Genomic DNA, 24,974 nt, shown 5'->3' on the forward strand with positions numbered 1-24,974 from the left:
TTGAATTTTGGAAAATTTATTCATTTTATGCAGTGGGAAAAAGAAAAAGTAACCATACCTTCTTAATCATAGACCATCTCAAGCACTTCTTAAAAGTAGATGGGCTTTAAAATAGGTTTCTTACTATTTATACCCATTCATGCCTCACCATCTTATTTGTCCAACCGAAGGGCATTGTATCCCCTGGCTTCCCCGTCTTTTCCTGCCTCCGGAAGGTGCCCACCTTGGAGAAACTCTCACAGTGAATGTGGACACTTCAGCATGTGTGTGGTGAAAGTGGTTCTGATTACAGATTGCTGAGCTTCTTTCTGGTTTAGAGACCCTCAGATTTCCTGAGTCTGTCACTGCTGGCCTTTGTAGCAACTCAAATTCTCCTTGTTTAGCAAAAGAGATCATTCTTGGAAACGTGCACTGTTTTCTTGAAAGACGCCGACTTGCTACAGTCATTTTCAACTTAGAAAGCTCTTTTACGTATGCTACTTTGTTTAGTCTTCAAAGCCACCTTCATGGTAGATTTATTATTGTTGTTGTTATTATTAGCATCTAACTTTTCAGAGGAGAAAATCAAGCTTCAGAGAGGGAAAATGTCCGATCACAGTCACACAACTAGTAAATGGCAGATCCAGGACCCAGAGTTATGTATTAGTTACCTCCACATCTTGTCATTCTTCTCTCCTCTCCCTGCTAGGGCTCCCTGGATGAGCTGAGCGCCAGGGGACGCCCAAGGGAGGGGAGATCCAGGGAGTGTCAGGTCCATCTCTCATTCAGCTAGAGCGGTGTCACTTTGGCTCATTTTATGAATTAGTGATTTAAAAAAAAATTTTTTTAAGTGACCTGCCATGAAAAGAGTTTGGAAAACCCCCAGTTTGGGACTGCCGCATTTTCTAAAAACGTTTGTCATCTTTTTCATTTCTTAGAAACCCAGAAGTTGGTGACAGCAGCATTCAGAAGGGCTGGTGGTTTCCAAGCTGGTTTAACAATGGGTAAGGCAGTCAGACAATGGTCTGTTTATCCACCCGACGCTATAGAGTCCAAATAAAATGGTTTCATGTGGGGATATTGATATATGTAGAGCTGATTCACTTTGTCATACAGCAGAAACTAACACACCATTGTAAAGCAGTTACACTCCAATAAAGATGTTAAAAAAAAATTAAAGACTAAAAAAAAAAAAAGTGGTTTCACAGCCATAAACTCAGTCACTTGTCTTTCTGGCCTATTGGAAGCACACAAGGACTCCATTTCATGGTTGGGACTGGGACATTAAGTTTGGTTTTCATGTTTTTGTTTTTTCCCATTTAACTTGAGGATGAGTGAAATTCAGGCTAAAGTTGGGATTGCAGGAAAGACTGTCATACGCTAAAACGTTTTCATGAGGACGGTTTTATGAAGTTTCCCTCCCCCTGAAATAACCTGATGGTTGTTGGGTCATTAAATTGCTAACTGTGCTGACCTGGGAGGATAATAAGAAAGGTGAGTACTGCACCTTTGCATCAAAAGTACGTCTTTATGAATAAACGTATAGTATCATGAACCTTTCTCCAGACATTCACTTGGTGCACATGTTCTCTGCCTTGGCACCCGTTTTTTTTTTTTTTTTTTCTTTGCGGTACACGGGCCTCTCACTGTTGTGGCCTCTCCTGTTGCAGAGCACAGGCTCCAGACGCATAGGCTCAGCGGCCATGGCTCACGGGCCCAGCCGCTCCGCGGCATGTGGGATCTTCCCGGACCGGGGCACGAACCTGTGTCCCCTGCATCGGCAGGCGAACTCTCAACCACTGCGCCCCCAGGGAAGCCCTTGGCACCCGTTTTTGCAGGATCCTCACTCACCTCCCTGCCTTCCTCAGCTTGTTTTCCCTTTGTATGTAGGACCCACAGTTACCACGAAGAAGAAGAAGATATAGACAAAGCAAAGGAACAGAGAAAGGAGGACGAAGAGGAGCTTCAGCTCTTGGACTGGTTTAATCCACAGTAAGAAAAGAAGCGTTGCCCCAAGTTCAGTAAATCCATAGCTCAGCAGCGGTGGGGGCTGCATAGGCCACAGTGCCGGGGAGAGCGTTCCTGACTGAGGAGACAGAGTCTTAGCATCTATTAGACTTTGAAAACAGATTAGATGAGAAACTGAGAGGCTGGATATTTTGACTTAAATGCTTGAGCAACAACTACAGTGATTCTGACAGCAGTTAGCCAGCGGCAGCCAATGAATCACAAAATACTGGGGCTGGAGATGTTCTCATAGGCCACGGGGTGTTGTGGAAAGCCACAGAACCTAGAGTCAGAGCAAGAAAATTCTGTGATTCGGTTAACTCATCGGTAAAAGGGCGGTGATGACCCAGAATCTCAGAGGGCCATGCACGCATTCTTTAACATACAACACATGCTTATCAAACACCTATGATATGCTAGCTACCAGTCCCTGCCCATTAATGTGTTCAGAAATTAGCTGAATGGGTTAAAAACAGCTTTTTAAAAAATTGAAATCAAATAGAAAATCAGAAGGTATCACATGAAGTAAGGATAGGTATTGTTTAGTGGAATTTTTGCTTCCGTATATATGTGTATGTGCATATGTGTTTGTGACAGAAGATGTATTTCTCACTATGAGTCATGGTCAAAAATTCTATACTAGACATTGTGTTAGGCACAGGAGACAGTAGAAATCAATCAGTATGGTTATATTCAAGAAGTTCACAGTCCTGTAGGGGTACTAGGTGTGCAACTAGCGTTTGCCATGATTAGTAAGGAGGTGTGATCAACCTGACTTAGAAGGATGTGGTTTGGGGGTAAGGAGGTAAGAGCTGTCCGGGATGACCCTGAGGCCTGAGAGACTGGTGGGTGGTGGTGCCATTGACCAGGAAATGGTCTGTTAGTGGTGGTGGGGGCGTGAAGGACGATGAGCTCAACTGGGGATGTATGTGGATTCAGGTACTTGTGGGGTATCTGGACAGAGATTCACAGGGTGCCTGTCTTTGTCATTCAGGCTGCTATAACAAAATACCATAGACTGGATGGCTTACAAACAACAAAAATATATTTTGTACAGTTCTGGAGGCTGGGAAGTCCAAGATCAAGGCCTCAGAAGATGTGGTGTCTGATGAGGACCCACTTCCTAATGTATACACGGTCATCTTCTCACTGTTTTCTCACGTGGTAGAAGGGAAGAGGGAACTCTCTGGGGTCTCTTTTCTAAGGGCACTAATTCCATTCATGAGGGTTCCACCCTCATGACCTAATCACCTCCCTAAGGCCCCACCCACTAATACCATCATGTATGGGATTAGGTTTCAACACATGAATTTTGGGGGGACACAATAGTCAGTCTATAGCAGTGCCCATAAGTGTGGCAGAAGATACGTAGTAGAGATGTAGGAAGAGGAGCCATCAGAGTACAGGTGGCAATGGGATCTACAGGCCAGGTGGATGTCTGACATCAGCCTTTACAGGGCCAGTGGAGGAAGAAAAGTCTGAAAAGGAGCAGGAGTGGCTGTAGAGGTAGGAGGATCAGGGGAGAGTAGTATCTATTCCAGCATGAGGGGGCTTGGGCTCTGGAAAGACTGAACATGTTCTGGCAAGTTGTCTTATTGTTTTGGGATAAGGGATCCATGTCAGTGTGAAAGGATGGGGAATTTTGGCCTCCCATGTGTCATTTGAAGAGCTGGACAATGACATAGGGTAGCCATCTATGAGATGCTAAACCATTCCTGGAAATGTAAGAATATGGTGGCACTGTAGCTTTGACAAACTCCTTAGATGTGTGTGTGGGGGGGTGCTGAGACACCCCCGCCCCCGTGCCCCGCGCCAAGGGCCAGCTAGATGAGCTACAGATGGTCGCCAAGCTCCCTTCAAAGGAGGGCGGCACACTTTTACTGTGGTACTTGTGCTTTGCGGAGTGAGACTTGGAAGGCGGGGCCGGGGCTGAATTACTGGGGTCAGAGAAGAGGAACAGCTCACAGCCACCAGCTGTCACTCTCTCCACTCTCCCCCACGCACGGCTCAGTTTCTCCTCAAACAACCGGCGAGCAGATATTTAAAGAATATTGATTTGTAGTGACACCAAATCTAAGCCTTCTCAGGAACTGAAGTATATTTCTTGCATAACTGAATGAACGATGAACAATTGAATTAACAAATATATTTATAGAAATGTATCCTCTTCTGCAAACTGTCTGAAACATCTTAAGTATATTGTGTATGCATTTTTACATCAATATCACTTACTCTCTGTATCATCACATCCTCTTAATTTTCCTCCTGCTTCTCCCATCTCCCTTCTCAGTCTCCTTAATTGGGGCCTCTCCCTCTTCCCAGCCATCAAATATTAGTTTCTGGAGGTTGAGTCCAGTATCCTCATCTCTTTTCTTTATACCATCTTCCAATGTGCTCTCACCCATTTCCATGGCATTAGACACCGTCCATGGGGGAATGACACCCACATTTATATCTTTAGTCCAGAGGTTTTCCCTGATCCCCTGCTTGTGTCTGCCTGCCTGCCTGACTCCTCTGTGTGTCTCACGTGACCCAGATGGAGTTCTTGATTCTGCCCCACCCTCATTCTTCTCATTCCCCATCTCAAGCCAGAGTCCGGGAGACCTCTCTGATTCCTCCTTCAGCCTTTCCTTCATCCATCCCACAGTCTAATTCATTTACATGTTCTGTTAACTCTTCCCCCCAAATTTTTCCCACATCATCTCCTTCTCGCCCTCCCACAGCCACCACCCTTGTTCATGTCACCATCAGCTCTTGTCTACGTGCTGCTGCCTGGAAGGCGTCCAGTAAATAACACGTTGTATGCATTCCACACCTGTTTTGAACTGCTGCATGATTCACAGAACTTTAACACTTCCTCTTCCCCATCCTTGGGGACCACAATGTACCCATAAATAAGTACACAGAATGTAAAAGCTACCAGTTACCTAGCTAGGTGTGTGTTTGGGTTATGGAGGCCCTTTTATCTTGTGGGAAACCTTTAGCCTGTACTGGGGGAACCCCACAAGCTGAAGTAACACAGTGGGTGCCCTGCTTGGCAGGAAGGCATTTGGGCAGTTTCCCATCTTTCCTGGTACTTTTCCTCCTTTTAGAGCCCCATCTTGGTGACCTTGGACATCTTTTGCTCTTACACATGTGTGGTTTGCCTGCTGTCACTTGTCTTTTTTTTTTTTTCAGGGTGGGGTGGGGTGGGGTCTGAGCAGAGGTTCATCCAGGAAGCTGATCTCGATCATCTTCCCACCCCATCTTCCTCCCCACAGCCTGCGTGTTCAGCCTGTCATCTGGCTTCCTAGTCAGGGTCGCTGACACGTTGGAATTGCCAGTGGAATTTAATAATTAACAGCTGGGAAATAGAACATTTTAATTTTTAATGAAATGTTAATTTTAATATTACTGCTTTTTTTTGTTTTTTTTTCCTTCTCAAAGGACTCTTCCCAGCCAAGTAAGCAAACTGGACACTGGTGTCCTGGCTCAGTCTTTCTAGAAGGTGTAGACTGAGTGGTCGTGCAGTGGAGGAGCATGTGGTAGGCCACCTGTAAGGACTGTGAGACTCTCAGGGGTAGGACAGGTCTCATTCCTCCGATCTCCGTGCTCAGCTCTGGGCCTGGCACAGAGCAGAGACTTAGCAGATGTGCGTGGTGGGGCTGAGGGCCCTGCTCTGGCCCCTCCTGTTGATTCGATGGCGAAAGCTGTGGTTCCTTCTCCTTCTCGCCTACCCCTGCTTTCTTTATTTGTGAAACGGGTGAGGACAGCACCCGCTCTAGAAGGTAGTTGTGAGGATTCAATGAGAGAATGAAAGTCAAGGACAGCCCCTGTACCCAGAAGTATTAAATAAGAATACCGTCCTTTCCTCCTTTTTCTCTTCCTTTTCTTAAATATAATATTACCGGCTTGCCAAATGTTCAGCTCACGCGTGGCTGCATGGCTTAGCTGATGGGCTGGGACAGAACTGCTAAGAGATCCTTGACAGGCAATGGATGAGGTGACAATGCATGGAAGGGTTTATGTTCAGAAACATAGGTTATAGAATGGTAAGCCGTGTGTGTGTGTGTGTGTGTGTGTGTGTTGGTTTGAAATCCAGTCATTCAACAAAGCTGGGAGTTTTATGTGACTAAAAGCATCACATAAGCTTCTAAAAACAAAACAAAAAAACCTCATCATTTCTCATTCTGCACTGATAAAAAATGCTGAAGTAGTAAGTTGAGTGGAAATGACTGACAAACCTGTGTTTTAACCCCATTTCATCAGCCTAGCAAATAAATATGCAATATAAGAAGCAATATAGTGGTTCAGAGCACAGACTACAGAGTCAGGTTATCTGGATTCAAATCCCGCTTGGCTTCTTACTAGCTGTGTGACCTCAGACAAGTTATTTAACTGCTCCGTGCTGCAGTTTCCTCATTGATAAAATGGGACTCAACATAGCACCTGCCTCTGAAGGGTGAAGCCCTTGGTGCTGTGCCTGGTTCCATAGGAAGTGTCCAGTGTGTGTTAGTTACATCATTAGCTGTTTGGCCTTGGACATGTTAACAAGCCTTTCTGAGCCTTGGTTTTCTTATCTGTACAATGAACATAATACATGGCAGGGCTTTTGCAGGGACTACATGAGAAAGTGTATGTGAAAGTGTCTCACAGGTTGGTGCAGAGTCCAAAATAGCTTCTTTCATGGTGGAAGGAAACCAAGAGCAGCTCTCCCTGTGCAGCCATGCAGCCATGCAGCTGTCTTACCCGGGGTGGGAGGGCAGAGCTGGGGTGGGGTTTGGGACCCCAGGCAAGATGGGGAGGGCCGCGAGAGCAGCCTGGCAGTGTCCCTCCCCGTCTCTGGAGGAGATTCACTGTGTGGGGAAGAAGGAAGCAGCCCTGAAGCAGGGCACAGGGCAGGGGTGGGAGGGCTGAGTCAGCTCCAGAACAGGAGTGCAGAGCTTGGGGACAGAGGGACAGGAGGCATGAGTGAGACGCTACTGGGAGTTGGGGTTAGCAGGGCGTGACCCAGCCTTGCCCAGCCTCACTGGAAAAACTCAGCTTCGTCCATGGGGGTTGAGTCTAAATGACTGTGTTTTAGTTTCTACTTTCCAACAGGCAAGCACAGTCACTTCCAGAGCAAATGGGGGTCAGAGCTGAGTCTCCGCCATCCCACTCCCATCCCCCCACCCGCCTCGGGCTGGGCCCCAGCTGCTACTCAGCCTTTCTGCATTTACTCTTCACAGTTTGGTGTTTTGTCGTTGCTCTTACGTTGTTTCCTGTGTTTGTGTTGGCTCTGCCAAGTCCCTTTCAAGTGTTCTGAGTGCAGAGAACATCCTCCCCTCCCACCTCCCCCAGCTTTGTGCCTTTAGTAAAGAGGCCACGTGGTCTGAGAGAGGTCGGAGCAAGAACCCCAGCCTGCAGGGTCCCTTCTTTCCTGGGTGACTGTCTCCTTGTTTGTCAAATGAACGATAAACACCAGAACCCCCTTAGTCTGGGGCCCTTTTTGCCCTATAACCAGGTTCCAACCCAGGGATCCCCTTCTAGCAAAATGCAAATTGAAACAGCGGCTTCTTCCTCTTTCAGCTCTCGTGGCACTCTCTGGTCCCCCTGCATCAAGCACTAGGGCTTTCTCAGGGTCAGAGGGCACCCACAGGGATGAAGAACACCCAGAGATGCCACTGGAAGCTTAGGAAGGGGCTGGGGAGACCGCAGGAGAGATTTAGAAGGAAGACGAGGACAAGGAAAGCAGGAAGGCGGGGGGACAGAGGGTTTGAGTTGTACAGGTAAGATCCCCACAGGCTCCCCCAACGCAGCCCTCAGAGACACCTGGGCCAGGGTCTCCTGTCCCTCACCCAGAAGATGATGCAAATGTCATACCACCAGCCGACTGTTTGAGGTTAAACTGTAGTCGGGATTCAAGGACAGTCACCATAAGCCGTGGCTGACCCGTTTTCCCTCAGACCGTCTCTGCCCTACCTTAAAACCATCCTGATTCATGGACTCTGTTTTGTCACCAGTAAACGCCCAGAGGTTGTGACCATGACCGGATGGAAGGCGCCGGTGGTGTGGGAAGGCACCTACAGCAGAGCTATCCTAGAAAATTATTATGCCAAACAGAAAATTACCGTGGGCTTGACGGTTTTTGCTGTCGGAAGGTAGGTGTTGCCAATAAAACTGACTTTACTTTTTTTTGTTCCACTGTCAGAAGGTTGGCGAGGGGTCCCCTGGGCGTACGGAGGCTGTCCGTGACGTGTATGAATTGTTAGACAGGAGAATGGAGTAATAGGACCATTTCAGGCTCATTTCTGCTGAGGCCCCAAAAGGCTGAGAACAAGACAGTGATCGGGGAGTCGACAACTTCCCACCTCATTGAGGGCCTCGGGTGCAGGTAAGAATGTCTGCTGCACCCACTGAGCCCGGAGTCTACAGCACGCCCACAGCCGCCTCTGCCCTGACCTCCACAGCTCTCTGGAAATTCCAAAAATGCCAGCTGTTAGACAGCCCGAATGGGCGTCATTGTTTCTCCTACGCTCTCAAGACCCCGGACCAAGGATCAGGGAGAGAAGTGACCTACATGCGGTGGTTTCCCACATCAGCATGGCTGACCACTCCTCCATGGGTTCCTGGGCTGCTTCCTGCCCCATTCATCCTGGAGGCTTTGGCCCCAGGAGATTTGGCTGGTCAGAACTTCCTCTTCCAGAGGTTGGATAGGTTCCTGTTTCAGCTTCCATTTCCTTGTTTAGAACATTGCTCCCCAAACTGCAATCATTCCTACTTAAAAGTAGTAGCTGTAATCTTAGTTTAAAATACAATATAACCCATTTTGTTCTTTTGGGTTATATTGAATTTTTTTTTTTTTTCCAAAACAAAATTAAAAGTTCACTTTTCCTATTAGCCTCCTCCCTCCCCCCGCACCCCCCGCCCCGTCATGGGCCTTCCCAACTGTACCTTTTCCAAAAGCCACATGGAAAGTTGACCTCTCGCCTGTACAAAGAGGGGTGAAGGCCCAGGATGGTCTGAGTGAAGATCTGAGTGTTCTCCCGAGACCTCCGACCCAGAGCCCAGAAGCCATTGCCATCATCATACTGATCAAGTCCTAATATCACTAAATGTGCTGATCCCAGGGGCCTAGGCGGCATCTCTAATTGAGAAGGGTGACTGGAGTTTTGACATTTTTACTAGAAGAATCTGTACTGTTATGAGGCGGGAGCAGATGCTCAGCTCGCCTTATCCTTTGGTACGAGAGGGGACAAGCCAGCCACACTGATGACTGATTTAATCCTGATGTTTCCAAAAAGAACAGAACGTTGCCGGCGGCTCCACAATGGTTTCTGCCATCTCCTTGCAGCTTCTCAGAACTAAACTGTAAATCACATATCCTGGTGAAATCCATGTGCTCTCCGCTCGGGGGCATGAGAGGACTGTTTGTACTCAGCAGCAATAAATCCTCCCAAGAGTGGATTTGGGCTTTTAGGAGGTATGATGTTTGGTTTGTTTTCAAATAACAATGCACAGAGCCAACCGCAGTGCTTTAATCTCTAAACAATGTTAAACCTCACAAAGGCCCCCTCCCTTCCCCTGGGATTGTCTCCCAGGCTTCAGGGTGCAATAGATTGTTCTTAAAGTTCCAGAGTATGGAAGAATTTCCTGGCCACCAGCCCTAGAGCCATGTTGAAGTCCCTCTTAATATTGCTCCGATATATTCTCTCCGTTTAAAAAATCAATAGTGTCAACGCTGGGGTTTCCAGAGACCAGTATTAAAAGCACAGTTTATTTTTGTAGTAACAAAAGGGAATCCAAGCAGCAACCAAAAAGCAAAAAGAGGTGCCGCTTATTATTACTCACAAAACACCATAATTGGCCGTTAGTGTGATCAGCAAATTACACTTACTCCACCTTCACTGAGCATGAGTCTGGGGGTGGCATGAGTTGTGTTAAGCAAGCCAACCACTCCTTCCCCTTCTCTATCATCCCCATGGCTTCACAAGATAGCGTGTAGCTTGGCTTACAGAAGACACGAACATGATGTTCTGTTTTGTTTTGTTTTAATTTATTTATTTAATTTTATTTTTGGCTGCGCTGGGTCTTCGGTGCTGCGTGAGACCTTCCTCTAGTTGTGGCGAGCGGGGGCTACTCTTTGTTGTGCGCAGGCTTCTCATTGCGGTGGCTTCTCGTTGCGGAGCACGGGCTCTAGGGGCACGGGCTTCAGTAGTTGTGGCGCACAGGCTCAGTAGTTGTGGCGCACGGGCTTAGTTGCCCCACGGCATGTGGGATCTTCCCAGACCAGGGATCAAACCGGTGTCTCCTGCATTGGCAGGTGGATTCTCAACCACTGCACCACCAGGGAAGTCCCAAACATGATGTTTTTTGAATGAATAAGTAAATAGCTAAAATACCACTGCACATCTATTAGAATGACCCAAATCCAAACCACTGACAACACCAACTGCTGGCGAAAATGTGGAGCAAGAGGTACTCACAAGGCTGGTGGGATGCAAAATGGTGCAGCCGCTTTGGAAGACGGTCTGGCAGATTCTTACAAAACTAAACATGCTTTTATCATACGGTCCGGCAACTGCACTCCTTGGTGTTTACCCAAAAAAGTTGAAACTTTATGTCCACACAGAAACTTGCATACAGATGTTTATAGCAGCTTTATTCATAATTGCCAAAACTTGGAAGTAACTAAGATGAACTTTAGTAGGTGAATGGATCAATACACTGTGGCACATCCAGATGGTGGAATATTATCAGTGCAAGAAAAAAAAAAACTATCAAGGCTTGAGAAGACATGGAGGAACCTTAAATGCACATTACTAAGTAAAAGAAACCAATCTGAAAAGACTACATACTGTACGATTTCAACTATGTGACATTCTGGAAAAGGCAAAACTATGGAGAAAGTAAAAAGATCAGTAGTTACCAGGGGTTGGAGTAGGGAAATGGATGAATAGGCATAACACAGAATTTTTAGGGCAGTGAAAATACTCTGTATAATACCATACATAATGAAAGATACCTGTCGTTATATATTTGTCCAAACCCATAGAATGTAAACGGTGGACTTAGCCTGATAACGATGTGTCAATGTGGGTTCATCGACTGCAATGCATGTGCCACCCTGGTGCTGGATGTTGATATTGGGGAAGCTGTGGGAGGGACAGGGGCGCGGGGGGGCATATGGGAACTCTCTGCAATTTCAGCTCAATTTTGCTGTGAGCCTAAACATGCTCTAAAAAATAAAATCTATTTTTAAAAAAGGAAATGAGATCGTTAAAATAAGGTTAAATCAGAGCTTGTTTGCTCTGGTATTGGGATGGGTCTTATAATGGCAGTATCTGGTTAATGGATTGGTGTTTGGGGTGGCCAGAGGGAAATTCACAGGGCGAATGTGTAATATGGAAGGATATCCATGTCCCATAACCCATTCTCTGGTTCCCAGAGAAGGATAAGAGAGTGGCGATGGTTAGACTTAATGCATCCCCAAATGACCCAAGGGTCACGTCACTCTTGCATCCGGTAGGGCAATAGCAACATTGGAGTATAGGTTGGGGTTTTCAAGGGAGGCCTGAGAACTAGTGCCCCCTGATGTTGATTGAAGGGTACATACCTGCAGTTATCAGATGAATAAGTTCTGGGGATCTAACATACAGCATGGTGATTATCGTTAATAATGTTGTATTATAGACTTGAAAACTGTTCAGAGAATAAATCTCAAATCTTCTTGCCACAAAAAAGAAATGATAATTCTGTGATGTGATGAAGGTGTTAACTGATGCTACAGTGGTAATCATTCTGTAATACGTGTGCACCAAATCAGCACTTGGCACACGTTAAACTTACACAATGATACATGTCAGTTATATCTCAATAAAGCAGGAACAAAAAAGAACTAGTACCCCCTCTGCCTGCCCAGAGTCTGAATCAACTGATAAATAAGACAAGGGGCTAACTAAGGCAGGTGGTAGTGAATATCACCTTCATTACAGTTAAAGCCGATACTGCAGAATGTGGCTTGTATCTGAAGGCCCTGGGCCTCCTAACGTTGAACCACAGAATTGGAAAGACTTGGGCATCCAGGCACTTACAGCACAAGAAACTGCAAGCCTCTGGTTGTGGGAGCAGGGCCTATACCACTAAGCTACCAGTACAAGGCCCAGAGCAGTTGAGAACACATGTTCTTTCCACCTGGCCGGCTTCCAAGAGTGAGAGAGGAGGGGGCGGGGCTGGGCATGCCCAGTCACCCTTCTAGAATCATCAGTCAGGTAAGTCACTCCACCTCCCCAAAGCTGAGTGACTGAATGGTGGAGAGTGGCCAGGAACGTCCCTCTGTGTGAAAGCACTTGTCTCGGATGGGGGGAAAAATAATTCCTTTCCTAAACTGCAAAATACAGACAAGATGATGAGAATAGAATGTCGCCTCCTGCAGAAATCCTAGAGGTTACATTTATCCCATTCTTCTTTGTTTCAGATACATTGAGCATTACTTGGAGGAGTTCTTAACATCTGCTAATAAGTTCTTCATGGTTGGCCACAGAGTCATATTTTACATCATGGTGGATGATGTCTCCAGGATGCCTTTGATAGAGCTGGGTCCTCTGCGTTCCTTCAAAGTGTTTGAGATCAGGCCTGAGAAGAGGTGGCAGGACATCAGCATGATGCGCATGAAGACCATCGGGGAGCACATTGTGGCCCACATCCAGCATGAGGTCGACTTCCTCTTCTGCATGGACGTGGACCAGGTCTTCCAAGACACCTTTGGGCTGGAGACCCTGGGCCAGTCGGTGGCTCAGCTGCAGGCCTGGTGGTACAAGGCAGATCCTGACGAGTTCACCTACGAGAGGCGGAAAGAGTCCGCAGCATACATTCCGTTCGGCCAGGGGGATTTTTATTACCATGCGGCCATTTTTGGGGGAACACCCACTCAGGTCCTAAACATCACCCAGGAGTGCTTCAGGGGAATCCTCCAGGACAAGAAAAATGACATAGAAGCCGAGTGGCATGATGAAAGCCATCTAAACAAGTATTTCCTTCTCAACAAACCCACTAAAATCTTATCCCCAGAATACTGCTGGGATTATCATATAGGCCTGCCTTCAGATATTAAGCTTGTCAAGATATCTTGGCAGACAAAAGAATATAATTTGGTTAGAAATAACGTCTGACTTTAAATTGTGCCGGTAGGTTTCTGAATTTGAGAGAGTATTATTCTGGCTACTTCTTCGGAAAAGTAACACTTAATTTTAACTTAAAAAAAAAATACTAACAAAACACCAACACAGCAAGTACGTATTATTCCTCCTTGCAACTTCAAGCCTTGTAGTATGGGAGAATGAACCTATGGTAATCCGATGTAAATTCCTAGTGATTTTTTATCTTTTCTGGGTTGGGGGGATACACTATCAGCTAAACCAAAAAAAAAAAAAAAAAAGAAAATTGTCATGGGCAAAGAAAAAGCCAGAAACACTCTACATGCGTCAGTTGACCTACCAGAGAAAAGTATGCATAGGGAAATGTTTGGCAACAAGATACAGTTGTGAGCTGTTGTCCTCTTGATTTCAGTGTCTTCCTGTCTCTGCTGAGTCTAAAGCAACAGAGTTGCTTTGCAAACAGGAGAACTCTTAGTAGGACACAGTTAACCTTGGCAACCCTCAAGTGGTTTCAACAGCAGAGTACTTCAGGCCATTTGTAGTCCACGTCCTTTTCTTATCAGGACGTTGTTTGGCTTCCATGCAAAGACTGGTCAAGACTCCCAGTGGATATCAGTGACGAAGGTTGGGAGTCACAGGGAATCGGATGAGACAGTGGGTGCTCAGCATGAAATGAAAACAAGCCTCAAAGTAAGTTTGCCATGAAATAGCAAAGAGAGAGTAGAGAGACGGGGCTGATCACTGTGGGGGCAATGCCACCTCTGAGGGGAACAGGGCATGGGGTTGGCACATAAATACAGCAGCATGGATCCAGGCACTGAATGGGAGGCAATGTGGGTGGTCTCCAGTCTCCTCAACCGTTATGACACCAAGAGAAGTGTTGTCTTAGAAGATGCTTCTTGTTTTGGCCAAGTCATATTCGGTCTACCGTGCTCTGGACCTTGAGTCTTCAAATCCTTGGCCAGAGGAAGCGGGTGGTGTCAGAGTAGACAAAGACCTGCAGGGGATTGAAGAGGCTTGCAAGGGGTTACGTTTCCCAGACCTGGGCTTCATTTCAGGACAGTCAGTCATCAGCAAATCCTGCCACCACCTGTTCTAACCCTCAGCCCATCATGCCCCAACTTGGAGGGCTGACATCAAGGAACCTCTTGTTTTCCCCTGCCCCATCTGCACTACTGAAGTGTAACAACCAGATGTGTATAATAAAACAGTTCATTGATTTTATATCAAAAGTAGAGGGGATGGCAATGGGAGACCCAGTCTTCGTGACTGAACAGCTTAACCTTCAATTCCTTTCTCTAAGAGAAGCTATGAAATCTTACATATTATTTAAAGTTAAGCAATTCAACGTAAAGGAAGTTAGGAGGCAACATTTACATATGCAGGCACGTTATATTTGCTTGTGTTCCAGTTTAGGTCACTGGTTTCCATTTTCAAGCAATTTACTTGAAGAGCCATTGCACTGGCCTGATGTTCAGCACCATGGGCTTCTTTGATAAAATCAAACCTCCATTTTCGCTACTGTTTCACTGTGCCTCCTAGTCTTCAATTCTTGCCAAGAATTTTCACAACCCAGCAGAACAAAACAAGACCAACAAAAGTCCTGAAGAAGTGCCCTTGTAAAAGACAAAGGAGATTGCAGGTCAGTTAGGACTCTTGCTTCTCTATAACTCAAGTTTTCTGGGGTCCATTCTGGAGTAGGGAGAGTTCATGGTTTAAGTCCCAAAGCAAAGAAATGACCTATCCTCAGATTAAAGGACTGATGTTTCCTTTTGAAGGAATCTTTTTTATAATTCACTTAAATTCCAAATGGACAAACTCAAGATGTTATTGATAGTTCAGTATTAAAAAAATAAATAAAATTCCTGATTTACAATTGAATAAATTATTTTCTCAGTATATTCTGGTCCAGTCATGGAGTGTGCATTTTCTCCCAAAGATGTTCAGAATTGTCAATTGCAGAATTTTAAATACTTAGATTCCAAATAGTCCTTGTGTCCTTCTAAGAATTTGTCCACTGTTACAAAGATAGAAAGAACATGGTTGAGATTCCCTCACTTTTGTAACAATGAATGCTTATAAAGAGCTTCCCAAAGTGATACGCTGAAGTAATTAAGTGCCAGTAGAATGAGGCTTGCCCCTGAAGGTCTGGGTGGGGCACAAGGGCAGAGGGAGAAAACAATGCCATAACCATATCTGGTGGTTACTAGTCCTGACCTCTGGGGAATATATCTGGCCAAGGGAGCCCTGGGAGAGACTTGCTGAATTTCCAGCAGGACTGGGTGGGTGTATTTATAATAAATACAAAAATTGAAGTGGAGCAGCCTGATGTAGTGTGGTGCATGGGATATGCAACAGGGCATGATTCCCTCATAGTAGAGAATTATTCCCATTTTGTAGATGTGCAAAGTGAGGTTCAGAAAGGTTAAGCCACCCAGCTGGGAAGCAACTGAGCTGAAGCTCACACCAGAGAAGCTGATGAGGATAAATGTGTTGACACCATGCATATGGAGGGCCATGTTTCCTAGCAAGGAGAATGCTGCTTTATAGAAGAATCTGATAAAGGGGAATTTTTTTTTTTTTTTTTTTTGCTTTATGTGTGCCTCTCACTGTTGTGGCCTCTCCCATTGCGGAGCACAGGCTCCGGACGTGCAGGCTCAGCGGCCATGGCTCATGGGCCCAGCCGCTCTGCGGCATGTGGGATCTTCCCAGACCGGGGCACGAACCCGCGTCCCCTGCATCGGCAGGCGGACTCTCAACCACTGCGCCACCAGGGAAGCCCGATAAAGGGGAATTTTTGCCATAAGAAGTAATATTTTAAAAGCTAGGTATGCTCCTAGGCCCGTACCACTTCCCACTTTTTCTGCACAAAACCTGCCCCCAGTGCATTAAATTAGTTAAAATGGATCATGTAAAAATAAATAAAAGACTCTGTGGTCATTCTCAACTTTACGTTGTGCCTGCAGGGCCGCTATAAGCCCAGTGGGCACTCATAAGCTGTTATACCAAGGAAGTGCCTCAGAGGGCAAAGCTGGGTGAGGGGGTGGGTGGAAGGGACAGCCACGCCTCCTCCTTCCACTCTGGGGGTTTCATGCAGCTGGAGGGGGAGAAGTTTCTGTAAGGCTAGAAGGGCCTGACTTCTCTTGTCCTTGTAATGACTCATTTTCTCTCTCTCAGCCAAAGTCACTATGTGATTTACTGATAGCTATGGCACTACTTACAGTTATAAGAATTTATTAAATCACTGTTTATTAAATGTACCTTATGTAAATGAATAACACAGGCATGGTAGCATACTCACAAGTGTGAAACACAGAAAGCATGAATGTACAACACAGTGCATACTTCTTTTAAGGTGAGAAAGCTGGGTCAAGTGGGGACCCATTGGTCAAAGCCTCAGGTCTATAAGGGTGCAGAGGTAGGATTCAAACCCAGGACTGTCGGACTCCAAATCCTTTGCTCTTCCCACAGCTCCAGTCTGCTTCCCTTACTGTCTCTCACATATGTGCATACACACACACACACACACACACACACACTTTAACCATCCTGTTTTTGAAATCTGTGGACAGCAGGGAATCACCACCAAAAGCTCTCAATCCTTGTCTTAGGAATTAAAGAGAGAGAACTTAGTAGACCCAGACTCTTCAGAGGCAGAAGGTAGGTCTAAACTCATGCTGGAGCCACGCTGGAGAAAGTCAAATGGAACCTGAGCAATACGAGGCCCAGGAAAGTTCAAGGGCCAAGGGCGTACAGAGGAGGAAAGGATGTCTGGGAGGTGGAAATAGCCTCAGAGGGGCTGCCTCTGAATTGAGCTTTGCGAGAAGAGAAGGGGATCACTGTGACGAGTGGAGATGGAGTGAGGCTTTGGAGGGAGGTGCAGCAGACACGCAGCACAGAGGACTGTGATGAGACTTTCACGGAGACCCACCCAAATGGTGCCAAGGCCTTGGGACTGGGTGAAATCTCATAGCAGAGCCTGTGTGAAAAGCAGCAAAGAGCTTGAGAGGGCTTTGGCTGGTTGAGGGCTGCACATTCACCCAGCATCTGTGGCTCTCTTTCTCCCTCCCCAGCGAAGCCTGGTCTCCTCTATGGAGTCTATGTGATTTCTATGGAAACTAGTGCCATAGTTGGACCAAGTGACCCAGACTAAGCCAATTAACACTTTCCCTCCCCGTGGTGGCAATGAATGATTCGGGGGTGGGCAGGTGATCTAAACTAATGCAATCAAATTGAATCTCAGGTCTTTTACTGGAAATACAGACACATGTAACATTAGAAGCCACGAACACTTCTGGGGATCACAAGGGAGGTCAGCCTTAGGATGAAACTGACAATAGGACAGGAGGAGCAGGGACACCGAAGGAACCACAGCCCTTGATGACAGCCCTGAGCCACGGACTCCAGCCTTACCTAAAGCCTGAATTGCCTGTGGACTTTTCGAATGTGTGAGCCAATGAGGTCCCATTATTAAGTCACTTGGAATCGGGGTTTCTCTTACAACTGCAAGTATCCCCATTGAACCCTTCTAGAACTGTGAGTTCCTTAAAGGCAGGACCATAGTCTGCCTTTGCATCAGCTCCAGCACCCATTACATCACCTCTCTCAGAGGTGCTGCTTAACGAATGAATCGTTACATCCACTCCCGTCATGCCTCATAAGAAGTGCTTTTTTTAATTAAAAAAAATTTTGTTTTGACTGTGGACTCTGTGTCCTACTACAAAGCAGATGCTTTTCTATCACTATGGGAACTCGAGTCCAGGTCTGAGCTTCAGGCTCTAACCGGGTACCCTAACCTACTGAGCTCAGTGCTGCTTAAGGTCCGTGATGCACGGGACGAGCTTACTCCATCAGAGTAGAGCCGTCGTTCTCAACCAGGATGATTTTGTACAACCACCGCCACTGCTGCGCACCCACGCCCCACCCCTGCACCGACCCCAGGGACATTTGGCAATCTCTCAAGATATTGTTGGTTGTCACAACTTGGCGGGGGTGGGTGGGTGGGGCGGTTGCTATGCAAATCTAGTGGGCAGAGGCCGGGGATGCTGCTAAACATCGTACAATGCACAGGGCAGGCCCCACACCAAATAATCATCGGGCTCAAAATGTCAATCGTGGGCTTCCCTGGTGGCGCAGTGGTTGAGAGTCCGCCTGCCGATGCAGGGGACGCGGGTTCGTGCCCCGGTCCGGGAAGATCCCACATGCCGCGGAGCGGCTGGGCCCGTGAGCCATGGCCGCTGAGCCTGCGCGTCCGGAGCCTGTGCTCCGCAATGGGAGAGGCCACAACAGTGAGAGGCCCGCGTACCGCAAAAAAAAAAAAAAAAAAAAATGTCAATCGTGATGAGCTTGAGAAACCTGGTGTAAAGTTCCCTTGAACCTTATGAAGAAAGAAACGTGGGGAGCCAATCTGCATAATACCCACCTGTCTATACCCAGGGAATAGTCCCTAATGGGTGCCGAAAGCTTCGAACTCACCTAGTCTTAGTCCCCCTGTAACATTTCACAGCTCAGACAAAAGTAGTTCCCCATACTGGACACCAGAGGGCAGGAATTTCCCAAGACAACACTGTTATCCTAAGCAACCGCTTAGGATGAAAACATCAAAAAGGGTTAAAAATAGTCTTTTCCGGACCTGGCGAGGACTGCACATTTGTAGAAATAGATATGAGTTTTGCATATAAATGAATATAGCTATAAATATTTAAAAATCAGCCAAAGTTAGAACACACTTTTAGTAAGTTGACTGTGTTCAGAATAAAAGGTGCTTATGCTAGCTAGGTGTCTTAGTTAAAGATACTTTGGTTGCAAAGAACAGATATTCCCCTTGATCTGTATAAACCCAAAAGGGAGATTAGTGTGAGGCTACTGGAGAGTTCTACTAAATACAAGGGAGAGTTGGCAACCAGACAGTGGTATACTGAAGCTGGTTCATACCTGCTTGTGAGAACGTGTTGTGTGCAACACTTCCCAACCCTGTTCAGTGACTTCACTGTGGTAGCTTGATATCGGTCATGGTGGGAATGTTTGCACCATGGGAATCAGCAAACACTAGAAATCAGGGTTCCATCCCCTTCCCTTCCCTTCCCTTTGCATCTTTCTAAGGAGGTGACTGTGTAAAAATTTACTAGCACATCACTACAACCAGGCCATAAGCAAGAGCCAGGGAAGTACAAGGGCTTCTACAGTTGAAAATTGTAAACTTCCCCTAAAGGTCTTCAAATATGACCAAGCTCCAACTAACTCCACACTCAAGATTTCTTCCTTCAAAACTCTAAATTCCTGGAAAAGAAAACCCATATGGCACAGCATCCACTCATGCTCCCGGCAGTTGCGCCATGGGGTAGGTTTACTGGAGGGTAGGTTACACTCTGGGGAGGTTCTCAGAGAAGGATATACTGTTGTGAGCTTGGTAGATGCCTCTAAAAGTGTCTACCACATTCACTTATAGCTGTCTGGCTGTCAATCACTTCTTTCCATATATCTAAAATATTCCCTGCTACCATGATTCAAAAACATTATGCACAACTCTAGCACAGACCCCTCTCCTAACAGCAGGCCACAGAATCCACAGCAAATGTCAGAGGGCTAAGCTGCTCAGAGCCTACTGTCTCCAGGTAATAACTATTTATCCTTTGGTTCCTTAGAAAGCCCATCTGACTATTCTGCAATCTGTGAAATAAATGGTAAATTTAGCTCACACCCAAATACACAAGAGTCAATAGTGAGAGACAAGGAAGGAAGAGGGGAGAAAGTTACAGTAACTCCTACTTAAAAGGAGGGGGAAAAAAATGAAAAATAAAAGGAGGGAATGATGGTTACCTGCTCAAGGGGCATTTCCTTACTCTGGAATTCAGTTGACCTCTGCTGTTAAGTTTTCTATCAAGGCTAGCAACAGTCTTCATCCATCATCCCAGTCTACTTCAGACCCTTTTAGCTATGTAAGATATGATTGGTCACAAGAGTCCAGTGGCAGGGTAACTTGTCTGCAACATGGACCAGCTGGAGAGCTTTCTCTTGTCCAAGGTCCTACTGGAAGATGACTGCTTTTACACTTATCAGACAAGTGGGAGGTAGCTGGATACCCTTATGTGTGGGGACACTGCCTCCAAAATCCAAAGTATCACATAAGAGTTATGTGTCCCTTTAGTAATAGGAGACATAAAGCTGCATTCTGGTTCTCAAACTTGGCTGCATTTTGGAATTACCTGGAGAGCTAATATTGATGCCTAGTTCCAACCCCAGAAATTCTGATTCAGTTGGTATGCGTGGGCATTGGGAATTTTTTTTTTTTTTTTTGGTACGTGGGTCTCTCACTGTTGTGGCCTCTCCCGTTGCGGAGCACAGACTCCGGACGCGCAGGCCCAGCGGCCATGGCTCATGGGCCCAGCCGCTCCGCGCATGTGGGATCTTCCCGGACTGGGGCACGAACCCGTGTCCCCTGCATCAGCAGGCAGACCCCCAACCACTGCGCCACCAGGGAAGCCCGGCATTGGGACTTTTAAGGGCTTCCCAAGTGAAGAGGATTCTGGTAATATGGTGGAGTAGGAAGCACCAGGAAGCTGTCTCTCCACCTAGACTGGCAGAATTGTCTGATGCAACTATTTTGGAACTCTGGAGTCTATTGAAGGCTTGCAACTTCCAGAGGAAGACTTGAATGGTAAATTAAGGTTAATTGCAGTCAATTTCAGCTCTTAGCACAGTAGCAGCCACCCATCCCCATCTTCCAGCCATTTGGCAGACAGCTGTGCATGTGTTCCTGCAGTGACTTAACCACAGCTTGTGGAAGCCAGGGTGGACAAAAAGACCCTGTCCTCCAAATATTGGGTATCTGTGCTCTGATTGCTGATTGATGCTTCTGATCACAGAGGCGCAGACAAAGAGATAGGCATTCATTGTTGTTGCAACTCCCCTCATTGTTGCAAGCCCCTCCCCCTCCGGCTGAAGTAACTTCCAGGGGATTTAAAGGGTCAACACCCATTACCTCTCCCTTCATTTTTCTTTTTCCCTCTTTGGGACCAGATATTAAAGACTAGGACATTCAAAAACAACACATATAATGGGAAAATTAGTAAGTGACCTCCTTTGGAGGAGCCCCAGAAGGAGAGGAGAGAGAAAATATTTGAAGAAATAACACCTGAAAACTTCCCAAGTTTGATGAAAACCATGGCAGTATACATCCAAGAAGCTCAATAAACTCCAAGTAAGAGGAACTCAAAGAGACCCACACTGAGACACATTATAATCAAACTTTTGGAAGACAAAGATAAGGACAAAGGGAAAATCTTGAAAGAAGCAAGAGAGAAATGACTTGTCACATATGACAGAGCCTCAATAAGATTGTTGGCAGATTTCTCATTGGGAACTTTAGAAGCCAGAAGGGAGTCTTGCAGGGTGAAATGAAAGGACATTAGCCAGTTACGCAAATCCATATGGAGAAATAAAGATCTCAGTGAAAGTAAATATATGGGCAATTATAAAAGCTAGTATTATAACAACTGTTTGTAACTTCACTTTTTTTTGCTACATTATTAAAGAGACAAATACATATTTTTTTAAGTTACTGGTCTAAAAGGTAGTATTATTATAACTTTGGTTTGTAATTCCAAATTTTGTTTTCTACATAATTTAAGAGACTAATACATTTAAAAGAATTATTAGTTTATGTTTTGGGGCACACAATGTACAAAGATGAAATCTCATGATATCAACAGCCACAAGGGATGGGGACAGAGTTGTAAAGGAACAGAGTTTTGGTGTGTTATTGAAGTTAAGCTGGTATAACTTCTAACTTGAGTGTTATAACTTCAGAATGTTAAATGCAATCCCCATGATAACCACAAAGAAAATAGCTGTAGAATGCATACAAAAGGAAATGAGAAAGAATTTCTAATATTTCACTACTGAAAAATCAACTAAACACAAAAGATGACAGTAATGCAGGAAATAAGGGACAAAAAAAGCTATAAGGCATAAAGAAAGCAAATAGTAAAATGACAAGTAAGTCCCTCCCTATCAGTACTTTATTTTAAATGTAAATGAAAATAAAGGTAAAATCTTTATTCTCATGGAGTGGCTGGGATGAACAAAGTCATGTGAAAATACCTACCTGAGTGACTAAATAGACGTTTCTCTCTCTGTTCCTTTTTGCTTTTTCTGCTTGTATTGTTTCCCTGTTTATTGCAAGCACACCTTAATTGTAAGCTGTCTCAAACACTTCCTGAAAGGAGATGGGCTTTAAAATAGGTTTCTTTATATTATTATGTCTGTTCATGCCTCACCACCTTATTTGTCCAACTGAAGGGCATTGCATCCCCTGGTTCTCCCCCTCTTTTTCCCTCCTCCAGAAGGCACACAACTTGGCAAGATTCTCACAGTGAGAGAGTGTGAAAACTTCCATATGTGGGTGGTAAAGGTGGATTCTGAATACAGTTTAAATGTAAATAGATTTTAATTTCCACTCTTTTTCACAATGGATGATTAACATTGATCTAGCTTTCATTTCACTGACCTTTCCTTCTATAGTATTCAATCTGTTTGTAAGCCTACCCACTAATATTTTCATTTCAAATATAGTATTTAAAGTTCTAGTATGCCATTTTTAATTGCTTCCATTTATTTGCTGATCCTTATCTGTTCATTCATTTTGACCAAGTTGTCCATTAAATTCTCAAACATTTTCATAATAGCTGTTTTAAAGTCCTTGTTTACCATAACCAACATCTGAGTTATACCGGGGTCCATTTCTCATCACTATGTGTCACATATTCCTGTTTCTTTGCATGTCTAATAACCTTTTAACAATATATGTCTGACATTATGGATGACATGTTGTAGAGACTCTGGATTTTGTTATTTTCCTCTGTAGAGTGCTGGTTTTTGTTTGAACAGTTAGTTAACTGGTCTGGACCCAAATTCCAAACCCTTTTTCTCCTGCAGGGAACATCAACTGAAATAACTAATTTTTATAGCCTCTTAGATGTTGGTATTTCCTGGGGAAACTGAAATCTTTCCTATGCATGGACAGTTAAGTTGTCATCCAAGGTTTTGGTCAGAATTTTTTTTTTTTTTTTTTTTGGCTGTATTGGGTCTTTGTTGCTGCACATGGGCTTTTTCTAGTTGTGGCAAGTGGGGGCTACTCTTTGTTGTGGTGCATGGGCTTCTCATTGCAGTGGCTTCTCTTGTTGTGAAGCATGGGCTCTAGGTGCGCAGGCTTCAGTAGTTTCAGCATGCGGGCTCAGTAGTTGCGGCACGCGGGCCCTAGAGCACGCAGGCTTCAGTGGTTGTGATGCGTGGTCTCAGTAGTTGTGGCACACAGGCTTAGTTGCTCTGCAGCACGTGGGATCTTCCCAGACCAGGGATCAAACCCGTGTGCCCTGCATTGGCAGGTGGATTCTTAACCACTGTGCCACCAGGGAAGTCCCTTGGTCAGAGTCTCTATGCCAACTTTGGGATACCCCATTTTGTGTATCCCTCTTTCTGGGATTTCTCTATTACTTTTCAGCCTCCTTTACATCTAACAACTCTACCCTCTGACTCCTCAAGTCTTTCGATGTGAGTTCTAGCCACCTAGCTCTGTGTGAATTGAGAGATAACCTCAAATGAAAAGCTGTATAAATGTGAATTTTACCCAATACCTTCCCTCCTTTCAAGGACTGGTCTGTTTTTGTCCCTCTCCTTTGCCTTCAGATAATTTTATTTAACTTTTTCTTTAAATTTCATCCAGAGCTTATGACTATTATCTATGGGAGTATTAGTCTGGTATACTCTACTCAGCTGTGACCCAAAATAGATTCTAATTCTGCACTAATTTAACTTAATTATCCTCCTTCACCACCTTCTTTTTTTCTTCTAGGAAGAATGGAAATCAATAGAAAATTTCCAACATTGATATGGATTTTATTTCCTGTATGGATCATGTATGGTATATATTATTTCAGGTAACTATAAACCATTGGTGAATAGTAATGGCTTCCTTATTCTTTTTCTGAATGGTGTCTTTTGAAGAGCCGAAGTTTTTCTAATTTTGATGAAGTATAGTTTACCATTTCTTCAGCTGTTGTTTTCTGTCACCTAAGAGACATTTATCTACCCCCAAGTTACAAAGATTTTCTCCTATGTTTTTCTCTAAAAGCTTGTGGCTTTAGCTTTTATGCTTAGATCTGTAATTCATTTTGAATTAAGTTTTTGTATGGTGTGAAATACACACAACAACATGGGTGAGCTGCAAAACTTTGGAGTGAAAAAAGCCAAATGCAAAGAGTGCATCAGTACAATTCTATCTATATGAAGTTTTACAGCAGGACTAACTCAGCTATGGTAATAGAAATCAGAAAACTGGTTTCCTGGGTAGGGGAAGGTAGTGACTCCAAGGGGCACAAGAAAAGTTACTGGGATCATGGAGATGTTGATACTGTAAAGTGGTTTTTACATACACATGTACATTTGTTACAAATCCAATGAACTGTACACTTAAATTGCATGTGTTTTACTTTATGTAAATTATACTTCAGTTAAAAATGTATTATGAAGCTTTAAAAAATCCCCAAGGAAAGAAAGAAACTTAAGTTATCCTATTTTTTTTTTTTCTAATTGGACAAAATCTAGTCCCCTGGTAATGACAAAGAGAAGCTACTGGCATATGAGTTGTTAAGGCTACAAGTGTCTAATTTTTTCATCATCAAAAGAGAATCTGGGGCTTCCCTGGTGGCGCAGTGGTTGAGAGTCCGCCTGCCGATACAGGGGACACGGGTTCGTGCCCCGGTCCAGGAAGATCCCACATGCCGCGGAGCGGCTGGGCCCGTGAGCCATGGCCGCTGAGCCTGCGTGTCCAGAGCCTGTGCTCTGCAACGGGAGAGGCCACAGCGGTGAGAGGCC

The 24,974-nt window shown here is 45.1% G+C and overlaps 1 protein-coding gene across 6 annotated transcripts in view; it reads left to right on the top strand.

Annotated features, from left to right (window-relative positions):
• Positions 1–14,999, top strand: part of GGTA1 (glycoprotein alpha-galactosyltransferase 1 (inactive)) — a 65,529-nt gene extending 50,530 nt beyond the window's left edge. For 5 of the 6 annotated variants that reach the window (XM_082656434.1, XM_082656435.1, XM_082656436.1 and 2 more), the window contains 4 exons: positions 918–983; positions 1,870–1,971; positions 7,968–8,105; positions 12,422–14,999. In XM_082656434.1, coding sequence (XP_082512560.1) covers positions 918–983; positions 1,870–1,971; positions 7,968–8,105; positions 12,422–13,115 — 1,000 coding nt within the window. In that variant the 3' untranslated portion in view covers positions 13,116–14,999. The remainder of the gene's footprint in view (positions 1–917; positions 984–1,869; positions 1,972–7,967; positions 8,106–12,421) is intronic. The other variant, XM_082656433.1, reaches the window with a different exon arrangement.
• Positions 15,000–24,974: the final 9,975 nt, after the last annotated feature.

This window comes from Grampus griseus, assembly GCF_964374135.1.
Source record: "Grampus griseus genome assembly, chromosome: 6".
NCBI lineage: Eukaryota > Metazoa > Chordata > Mammalia > Artiodactyla > Delphinidae > Grampus > Grampus griseus.